This window comes from Kogia breviceps, chromosome 8 (genome assembly GCF_026419965.1).
Source record: "Kogia breviceps isolate mKogBre1 chromosome 8, mKogBre1 haplotype 1, whole genome shotgun sequence".
NCBI classification, from domain to species: Eukaryota; Metazoa; Chordata; class Mammalia; order Artiodactyla; family Physeteridae; genus Kogia; species Kogia breviceps.
The window spans coordinates 36,354,549-36,374,372 of record NC_081317.1 but is presented as its reverse complement, the minus strand read 5'-3'; the positions used below and the strand labels follow the sequence as shown (position 1 = coordinate 36,374,372).

Sequence of the window (19,824 nt, the reverse complement as noted above, 5' to 3'; positions counted from 1 at the left end):
CCTGCACTTAATTTGCCGTTACATATTTACCTTATTAATAATCATAAATCTGGTCCCTCTTTTCCATTTCATTCAGGCCTTCATGATTTCTCACTTTTATCACTACAATTGCTTTGAAAGTGGCACCTTCCAAAGCAACTTCCTTTTGCTGGTAAGTTTCTAAAATTCACATCTGGCCACATGATTTCTCTATTTAAAATATTTCGGTGGTTTCCCCACTGCCTTCAAGTTAAAATAAAAACTTCTTATAATCATACATTAAGGGTTTATGCTTCATCATCAACCCTACAAAATCCCAAGCTCAGGGATATCTACGCACCTGCAGTTTCCTGAATACAGCATTTGCTTCTTCACCACCATCTTTGCACATGCTCTTTTTGCTGGCAGGAATATCGTTCTTAAAACTCTATCCTGTTCTCTTAGTCGTCCTTCAAAACTCAGCTGATATATCATCTCTCCCAGGAAACATCTCCAAACCACCAAATCTGAACAAGTATCCCTCCTCTGCGTCACCATCACCCCTATACACAGCTCTACCAATAACCCAATGACGCTGACTTAGAATGACCTGGTTACTAGTCTGTAAACTCCCTGAAGGTAGGAATTAAGTGTTTTAACTTTACCTTCCTGTGCTACACTTAATGAGCACCTACGTATTAAATGGACACAATATTAAATAGGAAAACCCACAGAATAAACTGCAAGGCTAGAAACTTAAAACCAGGCTAATATAAGTCACGAGTTAACTGAAGAAAGTTAACCTAATCACTCTAAAAACACTTTATTAGATGGCCTATTTCTGGACTTAGTGAGCTAGCCAATAAAAGTATATATCCTAAATAATCACTAAAATAGCAAATACTCAACAAAAGCAATAATTTTAAAAATTGAAAACTAAGTATGTTATTCTATTTCTATAGTCTTGTTTTTCATATATTTTCTTCCCTAATTCTACTTATCAGTTCCTTCCTTCAGCTCTTTAACTTTCCTTCCAGTTAAACGTTACATTTTTTTCCTTCCTTTGCCCAATCCTTTTCACTTCTACTGTCCCTCCAATTCTTCTTTTAATCTAACAAAAACACAAATACTGTCTTTGTCATCTCTGCCAGCAATTCTGTATGAAACAAAGGAATGGTAAAAAGCATTGAACGGAATGATATCACCAGTCAGATTGGTAGACAAAACCATATGCATTAATCTGGGTGGTTGGTCTCATAATACTAAGCAGCTAATCTAGACCATATGCATAGTAAGTGGAGCCTGACCGGCATCAGCAAGTCCTTGAGGTTATTGCAGCAGGACAGTGGGGGGTAAGAGAAAAGGCCAGCCAACTTGCTGGTGGTGAGGGCAGCTACAGCACAGCCTTACAACATTCTCCTATTTGTGCCCACCATTCAAGAGGAAGCAGAAACGGGGAATTCAGGAAGCTGTCAGCTATCTGGACTAGCATGCTCAGGTAACCGATTTGACTGTGTTTGCAGCATTAGCCATCCAGCCCTAGATGCTGGTCTGAGCACACTGGCCAGGGTACCAACTTTAGGACACAAAATAAAGACTGCTGCTCCCAGGGCACTTCTGAATTTTAGTTTTACTACAGAATAGTTTCTGAGAGAGGTAGAGAAGTACCTGAAGAGAAATTATGTAAGTATTTAAAGTAGGTTGGTAGGAAGAAACAATTGTTAGAAGGAAGGGGAGTACATACTTTTAATTACCTGAGAGTAACTTTCTAAAACCCCTCAACATCAGTTCTTGCAGGCATGGGGAAGTTCACACTGAGGACCTATCTGTTAAGGAATTCACAATCAAACAAAAATGAAATCTCTTGAAAAGCTTTACAAGTTTAACAGTGAAGGATGTATTTGAAAAAATTTCTGGACTGTCAAAGCAGCACCTTTATTGAATTCAAAGCAGTATAGTGCAAGATTTACTTTTACCCGTGTCCAGGAGTTAAATTTTGATTCTCCAGAATTCTGTGGATCTTTCTTAATCAGACAACGTAAGCACCATATTAGAATTTTTTGGCTTTCATCTGCAAAAAGGAAAACCAAAATGAGTAGGTTTTATCAAATAGAAAGAAAAGATAATCAGTATAAAATTTGTAATATTATATACTAAAGGAAATATATTTATTATATTTTAGGAAAATCACAAACTACTAAGTTCATAGAACAAGCAACCAGGACCATGTGTGAAACTTTGTGGTTTTTTTCCTTCATGTGGGTTCAGGATCACTTATGCTTAGCCCTTGTGAGGCCAATTCTCTTTCTGTCACAGCAGCAATTTTTAAAGCCAAAAGAGAATGATGGAAAGAACAAAACGAACTAGCTTTTCTCAAGACCAGTTCTTTATTTTATATTCAAACCATTAGTAATTTCAACCTTTTTAAGGCAATATCACTGCTATAAGCAGTGGTCAATATTTCTGATTTAATCTAATTGGCCAAAATACCCCGACTTGTTAAAAATAAATTTAACAAAAATAATTGTTTTAAAATACATTCTTTTTAGTACCAAATGGTTTGGATAAAATAGAAGCCTTTTACATGCTCCTAATTCTTTACTCTAAAATGTAAAACTTTACTAAATATGTGATAACAATGCTGACCTTTGAAATCTATTTGGCTAGAACATCTACTTGGTAAGCCATTTTCTCTTTCCTCCTTTGGTAACTAAGTCCATTCAAGTTGGAGATTCTATAACACAACTGAGAAGCAAAAATGAGACCTAAAAACTGAAGATGTCAGTACCTGAACTAGAGCCAATCTACTATGGACTTTACCACAAGGCCATGGAGGTGACGCTGAGGAAACCCACTACCTGGAATCACTCCTCTGCAGAATCACCTGATGCTCTTTACTTTGTTATCTACTGCAATTTCATAAACACAGCATTTCTAAGGGCTTTATTAACAAGAAATAAGGAGAATACAAACTACAGTAAGCTATCTCAGCATTTTCAACCACAAACCAAAGGACCCTGATAGTAATTTTAAATCCATTTTCCCCCCATAAACTTAGGCTCTCCTAATAACTAACATCTCTGAACAAACTTTATCAGGGGTTATCCTGAGGGATATTCCTATTTTTCCTAGCTTTTATGAGCTCAAATACATCACTGGCTTGCCTGAAATCAGTTCATTACAAGAATCACATAATTTAACCGCTGGAGATCCTAGAGTTGTTCAGGTTGAACCAATGCCACTGATTAAAAATCTGACTGTTGTACTTTCTATGTTTTAAATATCAGAAGAAATTATAACTATCTGCATGTCACAAGTGTGACAAACACATCTAATGATATGCTTATGTAAGCAGCTTCCCGTGTTATACAGAATGCAACCTGATGGGGAGCATTTCCAAAAATCAGACACTCACCACTAAAGAGAAAAAAGACAGAAAATGTTAATTATGGAGTGTAAATCTAAAAGAATCCAAAAGATAGGAGTTTTCCCCAGGTGTTGAGTGACTCTGCACATTTAGTTCAACAAGGCATATTATTTTTTACTTTTCTCTCAAAAAGAAAAAGAAGAGCAAGAGTAACTTGCCCCCAGACTTTATTTCTTTGCCCAGAGTCAATGCACTGCTAATGAGCTTACTTTGCTTTAGGGATTTAAAGATGCAAGCCATCACCTATTATTCATGAATGCCACCAGCACTGTCTACAGGGGATGGCACCTGTCAGGCTCCTCCCACATCCGAGCTGGAGCACTGGGGATGGAAAACTGCCCGGGATTCATCATGCAGACAGTCACTAGTGCAAAGCACTCATCTAAAAATGAGTGTAAGAGAAAGGAATATACCAACATATATTTGCCACCTAGTATTTTATTTTTTGATATCTTGAACTGAAAGCTCAAATGAAAGCTAAATTAATTCTTTAAATTAATTCTATAGTTTAAAAGTGTGATGGCAGCATTTTTTTGGACAATAAATATTTGTTTTAAGCTGCCAAGTTTGGGGGCAAACTCTCACACAGTAATAAAAAGCATGAGGAAAACAGGTTACAGCTATAATATGTTAATCATGAGCTCAGACCTAGAACCTACCAGCCAGAACTCCAAGGAGGTGAAGGCAGTAATTTTATGGAGAGAACACCACTGAATAAAAGGTGTTTTTTCCCTTTCTATTACCTACTTTTCCTCTTCCCTTTGTGGACTCTTTTAATTTCCAAATCCTTCCTCCTTCCTTATTATTCTTATTTCTGATCCTATTCTCACTTACTTACTTGTTTCCTTGATGGAAACTGTTTACTTTTACTGTACTTAAAAAATAATTTTGATATTACAAAACCATAAGAAAAGATCCTTTCCTGGAAGAAAGTGCCCAACTAGTGAAACAACAGTGGCAACACAGGCAAGATTTAATTACTCATGAGTTCTGTGCCTGTCAGTCTCCTCTACGAACTCAAAACCAAATGCATACCTCAAACAGGAAACTGAAATTTAATGGGCAGTTCAAATGGTAAAACAGGCATTTAAACAGAAAGAGATGGAGAATTTGTTTCTGGTTGATAAAGGGGGACAAAGTAATAGAGATTAGGTGCTAAGGAAAGATCACAGACAGATGCAAGTCTAAGTCCACAGGGAAAAATCAGTCCAGCCTCTCACTTTTACAAATAAAGAATCGGAGACCCAGTGAGTTCTGTGGCTTGCCTTAGAAAATCCTACCTCATCTATTTTCCTCTAAGACTCAACCCCCTCAAAACCTCCCCCGTGTAACTCTCCTTCCCCTCAGCAACTTATTCAAAGCTCCGCAGTACCAACCATCATCCTGACTCTGGCTGATCTCCTTAGGTTTCTTTTTTTCCCTGACTGGAAGCTCCTAGAGGGCAGAAATTGTGAGCCATGTTTTCCTAGGGCTTGACATTAAAAAAAAAAAAAAGAAAAAATAGTGACTATATACATTCACATGAAGCTGGCTGGTGGTAAAGCCAGGACTGGAACATTTCAACTACAGTGGTACAATCCATGGGGGCAGATCATTACAAAAGGCTTTAGAGGAGTAGGATCCTGGATTTTATTAGTTGTATATTCTGAGAAAAGTGACATATTTAGGCTAATCCATAAAAACCTATCCTGCAAGCCTATCAAGAACTCAATTAGACCCACTATGCAATCCATAGAGAATAGTGCTCAGCACAAAGTGAGCAATGCCCCTCATTCTACTTCAATTCTACAACCCAAACTTTCCCACATTTTAACATTTCTGAATTAAGGATGTGTCCCACATCCACTAGGTACACTTAAAGGGCATATTATTTCTTTTTTCTAAAAAGTGGTTATTCAATCCATGAAGTATGTAACAATGAGTTATGCCTTTAAATGGAGGAAATTCAACAGTTTCTTTTCCTTTCTCCTGCCATCAACAGCATTGGCCTAGCTCAATGTTTGTCACACTTTTGGTCATGACCTATAGGTGGATTGTAAAATCAGTTTGGGGTCATGAAAACCGTTTTAAAAATGGTATAGTGAATATGAATTGCGCATAATAAAAGCAGCATTTTTTCATGAAATGTGTGGGTGTATAACTGTTATGTATGCATATATACACATGTATAGAAAATGTATTTCTGGTCAAAGGTTTTTTGAGAAACACTGGCCTGGTTGAAATATATAAATTTAGGGCAGGTAAGCGTGGCCCTGGTAGGCAAATACAGTGATGGCTTCACCATTTTAGATCAAGAACTTGAACAAGCTAAGTGGGTAAAGGAGGAAGTGTCAACTTAAGGGGGAAGAGGAAGCAAGAGGTATTAAGTGAAGAGGAAAAGGAATAGAATGAAGATGGGGGTAGAGCCAGTAAGTTTGAGTATATGCAGTGCACCCATGCATGTATGCTCATGGAACCAAATGCAAATGTTGTCCCTTCCCCACCTAGTTCAAGCTCCTTCTAATGACTTAGAACAGGCTAGGAAAGAGACACTGTACAATTCTCTAAACATCAAAGGGGAATATTCATATTATTTTTGATTCTACTATCATTATATTATGCAATTAGTCTCTGACTTTAAAAATATGAAAAGTAAATATTACATTAGCTAACAATATAGTCAAATCAAGGCAATAAACCTCCACTATCTACCTTCAGATGTGTCTATTCACCCTGTGCTAAGCTCTGGGACAAAAAAGAGAACTAAAACCACAGTTCCTGCTCTTGAGAGGCATTCAGTCTTCCAGGGCATCAGACAGGCAAATCAAGAATTATAAAGCAGTGTAGTAAATGTTATAATTAAGGGAGATACTGGCAGCTATGCACACACTAAGAAAGGTTCCTAACTCAGCCCTAGCAAGGCTATTTCGAAGAAGATTTGAGGACATGAGATGAGAACAGAGTTCCAGGCAGAAAGAACTGCATGTCGCAGGCCCAGACATCAAGCACTGTTAGTAATTTAAACTGTCTACAATGCATGTGGTATAGCTGTGGAGGATTAAAGAGGAAATGAGGCTAACAGGTAGGGAGGAGGTCAGTGAAGGGACACCTTCCCCAAAGTATCCCCAAATTCCTCTTAACCTTGGGTAAAACCAAACTGTCACCCCTAAATAATGGCAGACCCATGGCAGGATTCAAACACTGAAGAATTTTACACATGGAAAACGGTGTGTGAGTTAATATGAAATTGCAAAACAAAGAAATTATTTCATTATTATAACCATTTTACACTGAATTAAAAATGAAGTTATAACAATCATCTGGGAGTTTCTGCCCTCTAATTCAAGGAGTTCTGTTCTCCTACACATCTGCATGTATGTGTTTGTTTGTGTGTGTTTATCTATATACACATACACAAACATATATGGACAACAATAAAGAATGCCTTCTTTGTAATGGAACAAGAAATACATTTGATAAGTTGTTTCATGAAAAATAAGAGAAAGGCTTATAATTTAAAGTTCTGTGTTTTGTTAAACAATGCAAAGATTAAAATTATCATTAGAAGTTTGTAATTTGAGAGGACATGCCTTGGATTCTTACCATATGCTAAGATAAAAGGATTCCGGCAAGTTTTTGCCAACAGTTGACCAACTGTGGGGAATCTTTCAATAATTGCATTTGAATCCTATAAAAGAAAATTATGTTTTGGTCAGTAAAAGGACACTACGCAACTCAGAAAAACCTGAACTGCCATTATAGGTTGAGGGAGCTTGAATGTTTCTTGTTTAGCATGTATTTTAGAAAAGTAGGGGGAGAAAAAGGTTAGAGAAGATCTTTAGGTAAGTAATTCTAATAAAGTTTAACAAGCAATCACCATACTTCATCCTTAAACCAGGCCATCAAAACTAAGAAGTACAACAAGTTTAGGTAAAATCAATATTATTGCAGAATTAACTTTATTTTACTCATATTTAAGTCAAGAAAGCCCACTTTATCTAAAAAATAACAAAGACTGCATAATAGTGAAAAAAAATTATAGGTGATTAATATCTATATGACACCATATGTCCATCCTGGGTTTTTTTCCTAACATAATAAGAGAAGTTCCTGAGTCAGCTCCAATAGCACTATCTCAAAGAAGGTTTAGCAGGACAAGAACTGCAGCCAAAGCATATAGATATATATCTCTGTTTATTACTATTTTGATTACTATATGCTAAATGACATCATACTTGTCTGCAACGACCTAAAACCTGACACAAAAAACGATCAACCAAATAGAAAACAGCTTAAGATTAAAAAATACACTTGCTGTTGTACACTTGGCCCTTTCCCACTTCTTTACCTTTCAAGAAAGTTAAAAAATAAGACCAAACTGGGCTAACATGCACGTAAGCTGAAATGATAAGTATTTCCTACTGCTGAAGCAATAAATTCCTCACATTTGTCTGAGCAACAAGGTCAGTCCTGGACTTTCTGGAATCACTTTAAGGTCAAGTTACAAAAGTCTCATTGCCAAAAAATAATTTTAAAAGTTAGCATTAGTTGTTCATACAGACAGTATCTTTGCTTCTACTTTCTAAAGACATGTGAACTCATATCATCACTATGAATTATTCTTCAAATTTCCTACTTGCTTCTTTGATTAAGGAAAGAAAAGTATAATACAAGAACACCTACATTAAATGACAATTTTGCTTTACATTTTGAAATTAGAAAATAAGTATAAACAAATAATATTTTGATATTATGAAAATACATTAATTTGCAAAAATACCTATTGCAATGAAAATAAGAAATCTTATGTCAAAATGAAAAAATACCAAATTTTGAACACAATAACGTATACAACAGTGAAGACACTCATAATCTTACTATTCACAAGAAAAGTCCACTTAAAATATTTATAAAGAAGAGATCTTAACATTTATCATCTCTTAGTAGAGCCCACTTTAGAATAGGGTTGAGAAAAGAGTAAGCATTTCAGCAAACCCTTCAATATTTAAGAGATACAAAGGCCTTTAAAAGAAACCCAATTATTACCTGACAACAAGTGTCAAAGTCTTGTTTATTTAAAAACAACTTGATTGATCGGAAAGTCTCATGTGACAATATAACTAATCAAGAAAGAAAAGACTGATGTCATAATGAATCAGACACTAGGAAACCACATCCTGTCTGCAATATTTACAGGTAATTTGTCTGTCTAATCCTTCAATACGTTAGGTCAATACCACAAGTCCCTGGACTGCATTCAGGCTTAATAAAAACTGGTAGAGTTCCTGATGTCACAAAATAACCTTATTATTTTGGTTCACTACTCACCATCTCTTTCAAGGCTTCATACAACTGCCTCAGGAACTCCTGGAACTGAGGCAGGTGAAGACAGGTGTCTTGTTGGGTTTCCAAAGTGGAGGCCTGGTCCCATACGGAAAGCTTCCGCATCCAAAATTGAAAATCAGAAGGAAGGCCTACTGAATCTTGAGCCATCTCAGAAAAAGGGAAAAGGTGATGTACCTTCACAGTGGTTTGTCACACACTGAAGGAAACAGTGAACACACATCAAATCTATAAGAAAAGAAAGGGGGAAAGAAATGAAACATTTAAAAAAGGATCGTTTATCAATGCCTTCATAACCACTGATGAGTGAAAAGAGGATTACAAGGGACCAAAATAGCATGCCTTCTGTGAAGTCATCTTTGAGTTATTTTAAAATGTGTCACCCAGCTGTATCTCCAATTTTTACCATCTGAACTTTTTATCATGAGTAATATCATTACACTAAAAGTCATTATACCTCCACAGGCACATGCTAATTATGTACAAAAAGCACAGCTGATAATATTTTATATCTTCTTGTTAAAATTGACCTATTTTTAAATGTTCTGAATATGAAGTTCATTTGAGTATTTTAATGGAATGGGAAATCAAAAACATCCATGGGAGTTTCATAATAGTCTGTGCCTAAGAAATGTTTTTGAAGTTCTTATGTTTTATATGCACTTCTGGCTTCTCATTTAGGTGTAAAAAATATCTCTATGCATTACTGTCTAATGAATTTTCTTCCTAGTTTCTCAATTCTGAGAAAAAAGTAAAATAATTCATTCCACATGCACCAATTTGAACAATTTGCTTAATTTAATTAATGACTGCTGTATATGCTTGGTCTCCATTCACAAGAAGAAATCATATTTTGGTGAAATAAGATAAACTCCAATTGTTGAGTAGGTATGCCAGTCCTAAGTGACAGAAAATAAAAACTCATAAACCTGACTTACCACATCTGAAGTACATGTTAAAAAGAATAGTGGAGTTACATGCAGAGGGAGTGAGTACCTCAGGCAGAGATAGGTCAATAAACTCCAGGTGCCTCACTACCATCCCAGCTCCTTGCCATCCACACCCACGGGAAGCATACTGGGCAAAGAAGGGAAGGCTGCTTCTCAACAGGTGCAGGCTTTTACAGACTCATAGTTTCCTGGGGCAGGGATAATACTCAGCTATCTAATTTCAAAAGATTACTCTGCAAGTGGTAAGTGAGTTTAAATCTTCAACAGCAATAATTAACAGATAAAGTGCTCCCAATTAAATGCCAATAACATCAACAATGGAGGTTTTCACTACTAAACAGGAAAATAAGAAAAAAAAATAGGAAGATTGTACAATTTTGCTGCAGTGCAAAAACAATCTAGACCAGGAAGATAAATGTTTTAAAATAGTACTAAAAATTTAGTTTTGAAAAGTACCATAAAATTTTTTTAAAGTTTAATTATGGAGGGAATATATGCATACTGTCAAATGGCACATACATAGCCAAAAATCTAAACATCTGATTCCTCTTTCTCTATCTTCTTCATCCAAGCCACCACCAATACCTGTCAATTCTACCTCTAAAATAAATATATGTGATTTCATTTGACCTCATTCACTCCTTTCCATTTCCACTACTGCCATCCCATCCCATTTCTTCCCTAGAGTCTTCTATCTGGTGCCACCTATTCATCTCCAGTTCATTTTCTACACTGTCAACAAAAACAACTTTCCCAAAGGTAAATCAGATCTAGTACACTCCTGCTTAAAAACCCCCTTCAATACGTTCCTTGGAAGAAAATCTCAACCCATGCAGAAAAGATACCGGCTCCTTACCAGAGTCTCCAAGATACCGGGCTCCTTGTAAAACATAGCTCCAGCACACCCTCCCACGTCCTATGTTGCCTCTCCCCAGCTGACCAGAGTCCACTCCAGGCCTTTCATCTGTTTACCAACGCACCAAACCCTCCTTCCAGGCCTTTCTGCTGATGCCTCCACAGCTCTGAGCACACTGGTTAATTACCCTGGGCATTTATTTGTTCACTCAGTTATTATTGCCTCTACTGGTACACGCATTCTCTGTCTTCCTTAAATTTAGCCCAGGCCTGGAAAATACTCAATAAATGTTGAGTGAGGAAATATTTTTCAAAGTATAGTTCTAAGCTAAATGTTATAACAAAATGCTTTTCCAGGTAGAGCAATTTAATTTTTAAAAGGTAACTCCCCCCAAAAAGAAATTTTGAAGGTATTTTTATGTTATCTATGTAAAACTTAATTACTAATATCCCATTTTATAAATTCAGTAATAGCTTACATATTCATATAATTACTATGCTCTTGGCAATATATTAAATACCTTATGCATACTAGCTAATTTGATCCTCACAACAACCCTATGAAATGGGTATGTACTACTATCCTCATTTTACAGACGCACAGAGATTATGCAATTGCCCAAAGAAAGATTATGTAAAAGCCAAAGGAAGTAACTGTTAGTAAGTAGCAAAGCTATGGTTGTGGAATTTGAATTCAAAGACTTAAGCTCTAAAGTCTGTGCCCTTAAACAAAGAAATAAACTGAAGAAACAAATTGATGAATTTCTAACATGTTTCATATGGCTCTACATGTAAGTCACTTTAGATATTTGGGGACATCAAATTGAAGGACTTTTTGATAGCAGAGACAAGCAACTTTTTTATTTTAACAAAATTACAAACAACCTTTAGTTTAGCAATGGAGATGCATCTGACTGTTTTAAATGGCAAAAGCTTTAGGGATCATGCAGTGCAGTGGTTCTGGACGCTCTATTTCACAGCCTGTCTGGGGAGTGGGGGCAGTGGGAGCAGGGAGATGATAGCAGTTGTGAAACAGGTGGTACCCTGGTTGTGATGGGAGCAGTGGAGGTGCTGCTGGCATTTACTGTCCAAGAGCCAAGGATGCTGAACACACTGCAATGCAGTGGGACAGCAGCTCAAAAAGGAAAATGGTCTTCCCCCAAAGGCCAACGATGCCCCTACTGAGAAATGCTGACCTAATCTGAACACTCTGGAATGGGCATCTTTGCCTGTTTACCATTCCTCCTCCATTTTTAGTTATAACACCTTACTTTTCCTTTAGCAAAGTATGTCCCCTATATTCCCCAGGTCTTGGCAGGTCCATTAATCAAGGTACCTATGCCATCAGTCAAGGGGTGAGATGATGATTCAAATTAGGCAAACTAGACTCTCTACTGGGAATCTGAATCTTGAGCAGATTGCCATAAAGGTGGAACTAAGTCATTCAAACATTCTCTTAGTCTAAATCCCTATGTCATCTCCTTAACGAGGTATGACTTTTCAGCTTTCTCTTTAATTCTGTCAGCTACCCAGGGGCCGTTTAATAATTTTTTTTTTTGCTTAAATTGAACACTATTGATTTGTGTGATTTTCAATAAAAGAACACAAACTGATATAGTCTGATGTTATACAGTATCGGATACAAACTGATACCAGATAGTGGGCTGCAGACAACAGACCTTTGGAGAAAGGAGGGGAATTTAGAACTGCTACTGGACCAAGTCAGGTAAAATGACAGTGAAACTTCTGTTCCTAATAGGGAACTGGAAACCAGAAGTCCATGGAAGAAGAAGGTAATACAGGTCAATGAGGCATCACCCTCACACAGGGGTCCTGAATCATTATACTCTTCTAGTAGGAATGGCCAAGTGAAAACACTTGACTATCAAAAAAAAAAAAAAAGTCACACATCTGATGACTTGCAGAGAACCTCACTCCCCAGCTGAGGGGCCAATGGGTCTTAGTCAGTGATAGTAGGCTGTCATAAATGTAATCAAATGGTGACTCCAACTCAAGGTATACTTTTTTTTTTTTTTTTATTTTTTATTTTTTTTAACATCTTTATTTGAGTATAACTGTTTTACAATAGTGGGTTAGTTTCTCCTTTACAACAAAGTGAATCAGTTATACATATACATATGTTCCCATAACTCTTCCCTCTTTTGTCACCCTCCCTCCCACCCTCCCTATCCCACCCCTCTAGGTGGTCACTAAGTACAGAGGTGAACTCCCTGTGCTATGCTGTAGCTTCCCACTAGCTATCTAATTTACATTTGGTAGTGTGTATATGTCCCTGCCATTCTCTCACATCGTCACAGCTTACCCTTCCCCCTCCCCATATCCTCAAGGTATACTTTTAGATATGAATCCTAACTGGGGCAAATTAATACCACCCTTGGCACCTAGAATACAGTTACGAAGCTGGTAAATGCATTTCTCCATCAGGATAAACTGAGGACATGAGAAAGCAGTTGACTTTCACCTGACTCAAAGATAGCAATTCTGGATATAGCACATTACACTGGTCTACCATATTGAAGATATCAGGCTGATCAAAGTAGGAAGATACGGGTGCCTTGTTTGTATTCCATATGGTGGGATATAAATCCCATGAACATACAGGGCCTGCCATTTCAGGGAATTTCTTGTAATCCAATGGTCTGTGGTACAGTCAGGATATGCCCTTTAAAATGAGGATACACAAGAATCTAGTACCAGTGGTCGCCTCCATTGTGGAGACCTAAGTAGACAGATGATAAGTGCAGGAAAGGAAATGTCCTTTTCTGTACTTTTACTGTACACCTTTTTGCACCTTTTCAATTTAATGCCATGTGTACTAGTTACTGACTCAAAATTAATAATAATAAACAAACAAAAAAAGTGAATGATAACTGCTATACCTTACACCTGCTAAGAAGCAAAATGCTTGGCTGATACCTCTGGGATTCTGAAGGTAACATATACTGCATGGGTTTTAGACCATTTATCTGCTTCTACCCACTTGCCTGGCAAGGAGAAAATATGGGTAGGCCCAGAGGAATAATCACTATACAGCTTATCTGTCCATACTAAAGTGCTCTGCCACTCAGCTACGACCCAGCAGATCCACCACTCTTTAAAGCCTGTGTGGAAGATCTGGAGTCTGGAAAAACCTTATGGCAGGCCTCAGTGACTGGACTGATCTTCCAAGCCACAAAGCTGGGTGTACCCAGCAGCACTATATCATCATGTGCAAATTATGCCTGCTTGGTCAAAATGCATGAGTGAGGTTTTTGGATGCTATCTGTATATGTCTTGCTTGCTATGTCATATAATTTTTTAAAATTCCCTTCTCTTTCATTTTCCCCCTCTCCTACTACTGCATATATGAAGTATATTATTAGTAGACAAATTTGCTAAAATCTATAATTTACAGATAATAACAAAGATGGAAAAAGGAACTGACATTATCCAGAACCTCTGGACTTGAAGCTAGATGCATTAACCAGGCATTACTTTGAATTACCTTTTTGGAAGGAAGAGAAAGTTAAATTATGTTAGTGGAAAGTGTTTTAAAAATTCTTTGTATGGAAAGCAATAGGTTTGAATGTCTTGAGTAACCAACAAGAGACAGCGGGCATATCTGTTGTTTTTGCCCGCCTAACACCCTTTTCCTGTTCTTTTAATATACAGTCAGCGCTCCCTATCCACAGGTTCTGCATCTGTGGATGGAAATTTTTTTAATTTCAGAAGGTTCCAAAAAATTTGCCATGTACCCGCTACTATTTACAAAGCATTTACCTTGTATTTACAGCTATTTACACAGCATTTACATTGTATTAGGTATTATAAGTAATCTACAAATGATGTAAACTATATGGGAGAATGTGTGTAGGTTATATGCAAATATTATGCCACTTTATATTAAGGGAATTGAGCATCTGTGAATTTTGGTATCTGTGGGGGTCCTGGAATAAACCCCCTACAGATATCGAGGGACAACTGTATACACACCCCACTTATGCTCTGAAGAATTGCCCTTCTTTTCCATATAGTTTTAATGAGACTGGTTTGCCTCCTCAGAAGTGGAAGAGTTACACAAGTCTAATAGATAAAACTAACAGCTAAGGAATACACTATAAAAATAAAATGAGTTTATGCCCTTTTTATCTGACATAAACCGTAGAATTTCACCCATTAAGGAGAGTACTTTATGATGATCTCGCTTAAAACACAAATTGTGTGGCACAAGTGAAATTCTGTTTATGATGTTTTCTTTTTTTTTTTTATACTGTTCAGTGAGTATTTTTTTAGTATTCAAAAAAAAAGGAAACAGCCAAATGAACCCTATGTACCCTTTAAACAGTTCAATTATCAAGATTTTCCATTTTTAAAGCAAATCACAGATACCATATCACTTTACTCAAAACACCTTGATTTGTGTCTCTTTTTTATAAAGACTTAGAAGAAACTTAACTACAATATCTCTTTCATATCCAATAAAGCCAACAATGCTATCATCTAATAGGCCTTCTATGTTCAAATTTCTTAAAAACTTCCCTTTATATTTGGATCGTTTATATTCGGATCCAAACAAGATCCACACATTGAATGTAGTCAATATTGATATTTCTCCTTTAATCTGTAACAAAATGATATTTAAAAAAAGGCTTCTCGGGGGCTTCCCTGGTGGCGCAGTGGTTGAGAATCCGCCTGCCGATGCAGGAGACACGGGTTCGTGCCCTGGTCCGGGAAGATCCCACATGCCGCGGAGCAACTAAGCCCGTGAGCCATGGCCGCTAGGCCTGCGTGTCCGGAGCCTGTGCTCCGCAACGGGAGAGGCCACAACAGTGAGAGGCCCGCATACCGCAAAAAAAAAAAAAAAAAAAAAAAAAAAAGGCTTCTCGGGCTTCCCTGGTGGTGCAGTGGTTGAGAGTCCGCCTGCTGATGCAGGGGACAGGGGTTCGTGCCCCGGTCCAGGAAGATCCCACATGTTGCAGAGTAGCTGGGCCCGTGAGCCATGGCCTCTGAGCCTGCGCTCCGCAATGGGAGAGGCCATAACAGTGAGAGGCCCACGTACCGCCAAAAAAAAGGCTTCTCTAATCTGTAACAAGTACCCCTCGTTTATTTTTTTTTAACCTCTTCATATCATTTATCCTTGGGAAAAACCAACACATTTGACCTATAGAATCTCTCACACTTGTGCATTTAGCATTTCTTGTGGTGGTCTTTAACATGTTTTGCTCTCTCTTCTATATTGCTTGCAAACTGATAGCTAGACCTAGAGGTTTCATTAGATTCAGGGTTAGTTCTTTTGCAAGAATACTTCATTTGTGGTGTTGTGTTCTTTGAATCAAATCAGAAGTCACAGATAATATCTGGGTGTCTCATGTATCATAATGTTGAAACTGATCAGTGGTTTCAGGTATTGTCAAACAAATCCATCCATTATAAAGTTCACCACCACCTTTTCTCTGATGGTTTTAGGATCTTCTGATGATCAATTTAGGTCCATTAGAGGTTGAAAAATAGTGATTTTTCTAATTTTATCCATTCTCCTGCTTTTATGATGTTTCCTGACATATAGAAGTTTTACATTTTTAGGTAGTCAAGTTAACAATCTTGGAACTCCAATGTATGTCTCTTCAATCCTGTGAAATTGCCAAAAGTTCTGCTAACTTCTCTTACTTTTAGTAGTACAGGACCTCTTCTAGGTTCTTGGTCGCTTCCAGCTTCTCAAGAAATGACATATGCCCTGAGGCTGAAAAGCTGCTGTAAAATGTCTGCTCAGAACTTTGCACTTCCCTTCATCTCAAGATCTTAACCCCTTGAGTCACGAGTACCTTCATAGTTCTCCAGTATCTTCCAAATACATTTTATCTGGCTTTTCTAGCCACTCTAAAATAGCTGGAGGTAAAGTCTATAATACGTTCTCTTGATTAACCAGTATAGGTGAGGTAGAAAAAAGTATGATACAGACTATATTTAATGCAAACATACTTTCTTTAAAATTACACCCAATTTCAGTTCTATTTCAGACTATACAGTTGAGACCAACCTTCCTGCTGAAAGTTATTATATAAAGCTACATGAAATATAAAAATATAATTCAAAAATCGCCAAGGAAACAGCAAGATAGTGCGGAATTTTCAGAGAAATATCTTGGTACATAGGTGGCACAGGCCTAGGAAGGCTTTTCTGATCCTGAAGAGGTAGTTTAAAGACAAAGCAGCAATTTTGACAGCCTTACTAGAGAGTAAAAGCAGGAGGCCAGGCCTGTCAAAGTGAGGTCCTGGTAAACCACCCCACATTGAGGACAGCACCCACAGAGGTCCACCCTGAGATTATGGGTGACCCAGAAGTAAACCAGCCTGCATACAGACTACAGCCTAACTATGAAATTGAAACTGAATTAAGGTGGTCCCATGTTGCTAGTGCTGTTAGGTACCTGCAAGATGCAAACAAAATTCCTCTCTGGAGAAAAATAACATCATCATACCTTTCTAATTATTTCTGAAAATAATTTTTCAAATCCAACAAAATTAAATAATTAAAGACAGGCACACAGGAAGAAAAGAACACATGAACAAGAACCCAAAAACAATGGACAAGAACAACAACAACAAAAAACCCCAAAACAGAGAGGTACTCAAGATAGTTCAAAAACTAGACAAAAGTAACTAAGAGGGTCCCTTGTGAAGATGAAAGCCAAAATTTCATCAAGGAACTGAAAACTATAAAAAAAATGACCCTGTAGATGAAAAAAAAAAAAAAAAAAAAAGAAAGAATTCTAGAACTAAAAAAAACTGAAATTAAGAATTCAACAGATGGGTTTAACAGCTAATTCAACACAGTTGAAAAGGGATTTGATAAACTTGGAAGATATATTAGAAGAAACTATCCAGAATTCAACATGGAAAGTAAAAACAATGGAAAAGTACAGAAGAATGGATAAGATACACAGAAATACAGTGAGAAAAAGCTAGAAAACCTATCTTCAATGCAATGAAAGGAAGAAAGGACCAACCCAGAATAGTACACCAAGCTAAAATACTCTTCAGGAATAAAGGTAAAATAAAGCCCTTTTGACACACTGAAAGTATCTGTCACCAGTAAACCTTCTCTAAAGGATGCTCTTCAGGCAGATGGAAAATTATTCCAGATGGAAGTCTAGAGATGTCAGAAGAAGTGAAAAAACAATAAAAAATGATAAATACATGTAAAATTGTAAATTAACACTTATGATATAGAATAAGAATAGTATTATTGGGGTTTTATACACATATATATATATATATATACTGAAATTAAAATATACAAAACAATAGTACATATGCCAGGAGAATGACAGACTTAAAGAGTTCTAATGTCCTTGCATTTTCCAGGAAAAGGAGGATAAAAGTGTTAACATTCGACTTTAATAATTCAAAAAAGCATATCATAATTTCTAGGCTATCCACTAATGGAAGAATAAAAGTATATAATTTCCAAGTTATCAGAGGAGAAAAATGCATAGTAAAAAACACTTAACCCCCAAAAGGGCAAGACTGGAGAGAAAAGGAATATAGAATAGACAAAATAAATAAAAAGCACACAATAAGATGATAGATTTAAACTCAAATATATCAGTAATTATATAATATGCAAATAGATTAAATTCTACAAGTAAAAACCAAAGATTATCAGTTTTGAATTTTTTAAAAAGCTAAATGTTGTTACAAAAGACACATCTAAAATATAAGGATATAGGGATAACAAGCTGAAAGAAGAATAGGGAAAAAAATGCCATGTTAACCTAACCAAAAGAATCAAATAGAGAGGGTGGGAGGGAGGCGCAAGCAGGAGGGGATATGGGGATATATGTATACATATAACTGATTCACTTTGTTATACAGCAGAAACTAACACAACATTGAAAAGCAATTATATGCCAATAAAGATGTTTAAAAAAGAAAATCAAATAGTTTCAATTTAAACACACTTTGGGGCGAAAAGCATTACTAGAGGTAAACAGAATCATTTCATAATGATAAAATGTTTAATTTACCAGGAATACGTGACAATTTAAGTTTGCATGTATATAATAACATGGGAATGTAGAACAACATATAAAGCTTAAAATATAGCACAGAAATTAACATAACTACAATGAAAAATAATAAATTCCAATCATAGCAGGAAATTTTCACACACTTCTCTCGGTAATTCATAGGATAATCAGACAAAAATCCATGAATTACAAGTTTTCCCTCAAAGCACACTCTAAGCTTATGTGTTTATGTACACTAGTAGAATGCTCGTAGCAGTATTATTCATAATAGACCTAAATTGCAAACAACCTATATGCCAATCAAGAGTAGAATAAATAAAATATTCATACAAGGGAATACTATGGAGCAATGAAAATGTAGAAACTACAACTACAATCATAGAGATGAACTGACAATCACTGGTTGAGAGAAAGAAACCAACCCATAAGAATATATAAGGTATGATTCATTTATATAATGTTCAAAAATACGTAAAACTAAACTGTAGTGATTATCCCAAAAAAGCCAGGAAGCCTGCTGCATTAGAGGAAAGGAAGTATTATTATTGGGAGGGTATGTGAGAAAGGCTTTCAAGATGCTGGCAATATTCTATTTATTGACCTGGATGGCAGTTACCTATGTATGAACGTTTTAATAATTTATTAAAGTGTAAATCATATTTATGTACTTTTCTACATGTATTATTTCCACAACTACAGAAAAGTTGTTTTAACTTCTAGCTACATATTTGCCAAACAGATATCACCCCAAAGGTAAGGAAAAAAAAAGAAAATATAGTATAGTTTGTAAATGTGAATCAAGACGTAAAGTACTTGATGAACATAATAAAAGGTTTTAAATTGTTGAAATAGTCTGCATTTTCTATTTTTTAGTTGAGTTCTCTGTTTGAAAAAATTAAAACCACCAGAACTGGCCAGGGATACAGTTCCAGCGCTTGCTTCCTCTTCTTCATTCCTGTCCTCAAAATGTCCCCATTTTCCCAATCCTGGCTCTGAGGAAGAGAAAATCCACAGCCTTCTCCCTCCATCTCCCTTCCCTTAGCTATATGGCTACTGCTTTGCCCTGTGAGGGCCATTGTCACAAGAAGGGAGAGACATCCAATCTACCATGCAGGGAAGGATAACTGGTGAGAGCATGAGGTGGTCTGTGCTCATGTATGAGGCAGTGTCCATGTATCTCAAAAAAAAGAGAGAGAGAGAGAGAAATTCATGCCTTGTAAAATGGGGATGATTCTTCAGATTCATAGTGATTTCAACTTTTTTCACAAATGCACTGATTTTTT

General features: G+C 36.6%; 2 protein-coding genes across 4 annotated transcripts in view; one reads left to right on the top strand and one right to left on the bottom strand.

The window, feature by feature from the left end:
* Positions 1-4,558, top strand: part of AOPEP (aminopeptidase O (putative)) — a 572,337-nt gene extending 567,779 nt beyond the window's left edge. The window contains exon 17 of the transcript XR_010841931.1: positions 4,546-4,558. The gene's annotated coding sequence lies outside the window, so the exon portion shown is untranslated. The remainder of the gene's footprint in view (positions 1-4,545) is intronic.
* FANCC (FA complementation group C) overlaps positions 1-19,824 on the bottom strand; it is a 292,921-nt gene that overhangs the window by 185,260 nt on the left and 87,837 nt on the right. Inside the window, exons 2-4 of one of the 3 annotated variants that reach the window (XM_059072360.2) lie at positions 8,693-8,935; positions 6,968-7,052; positions 1,935-2,029 (exon numbers count right to left, since the gene is read on the bottom strand). In XM_059072360.2, the coding sequence (XP_058928343.1) occupies positions 1,935-2,029; positions 6,968-7,052; positions 8,693-8,857 (345 nt within the window). In that variant the 5' untranslated portion in view covers positions 8,858-8,935. Of the gene's footprint in view, positions 1-1,928; positions 2,030-6,967; positions 7,053-8,692; positions 8,936-19,824 lie in introns of all 3 variants that reach the window. The other 2 variants (XM_059072358.2, XM_059072361.2) reach the window with 2 other exon arrangements.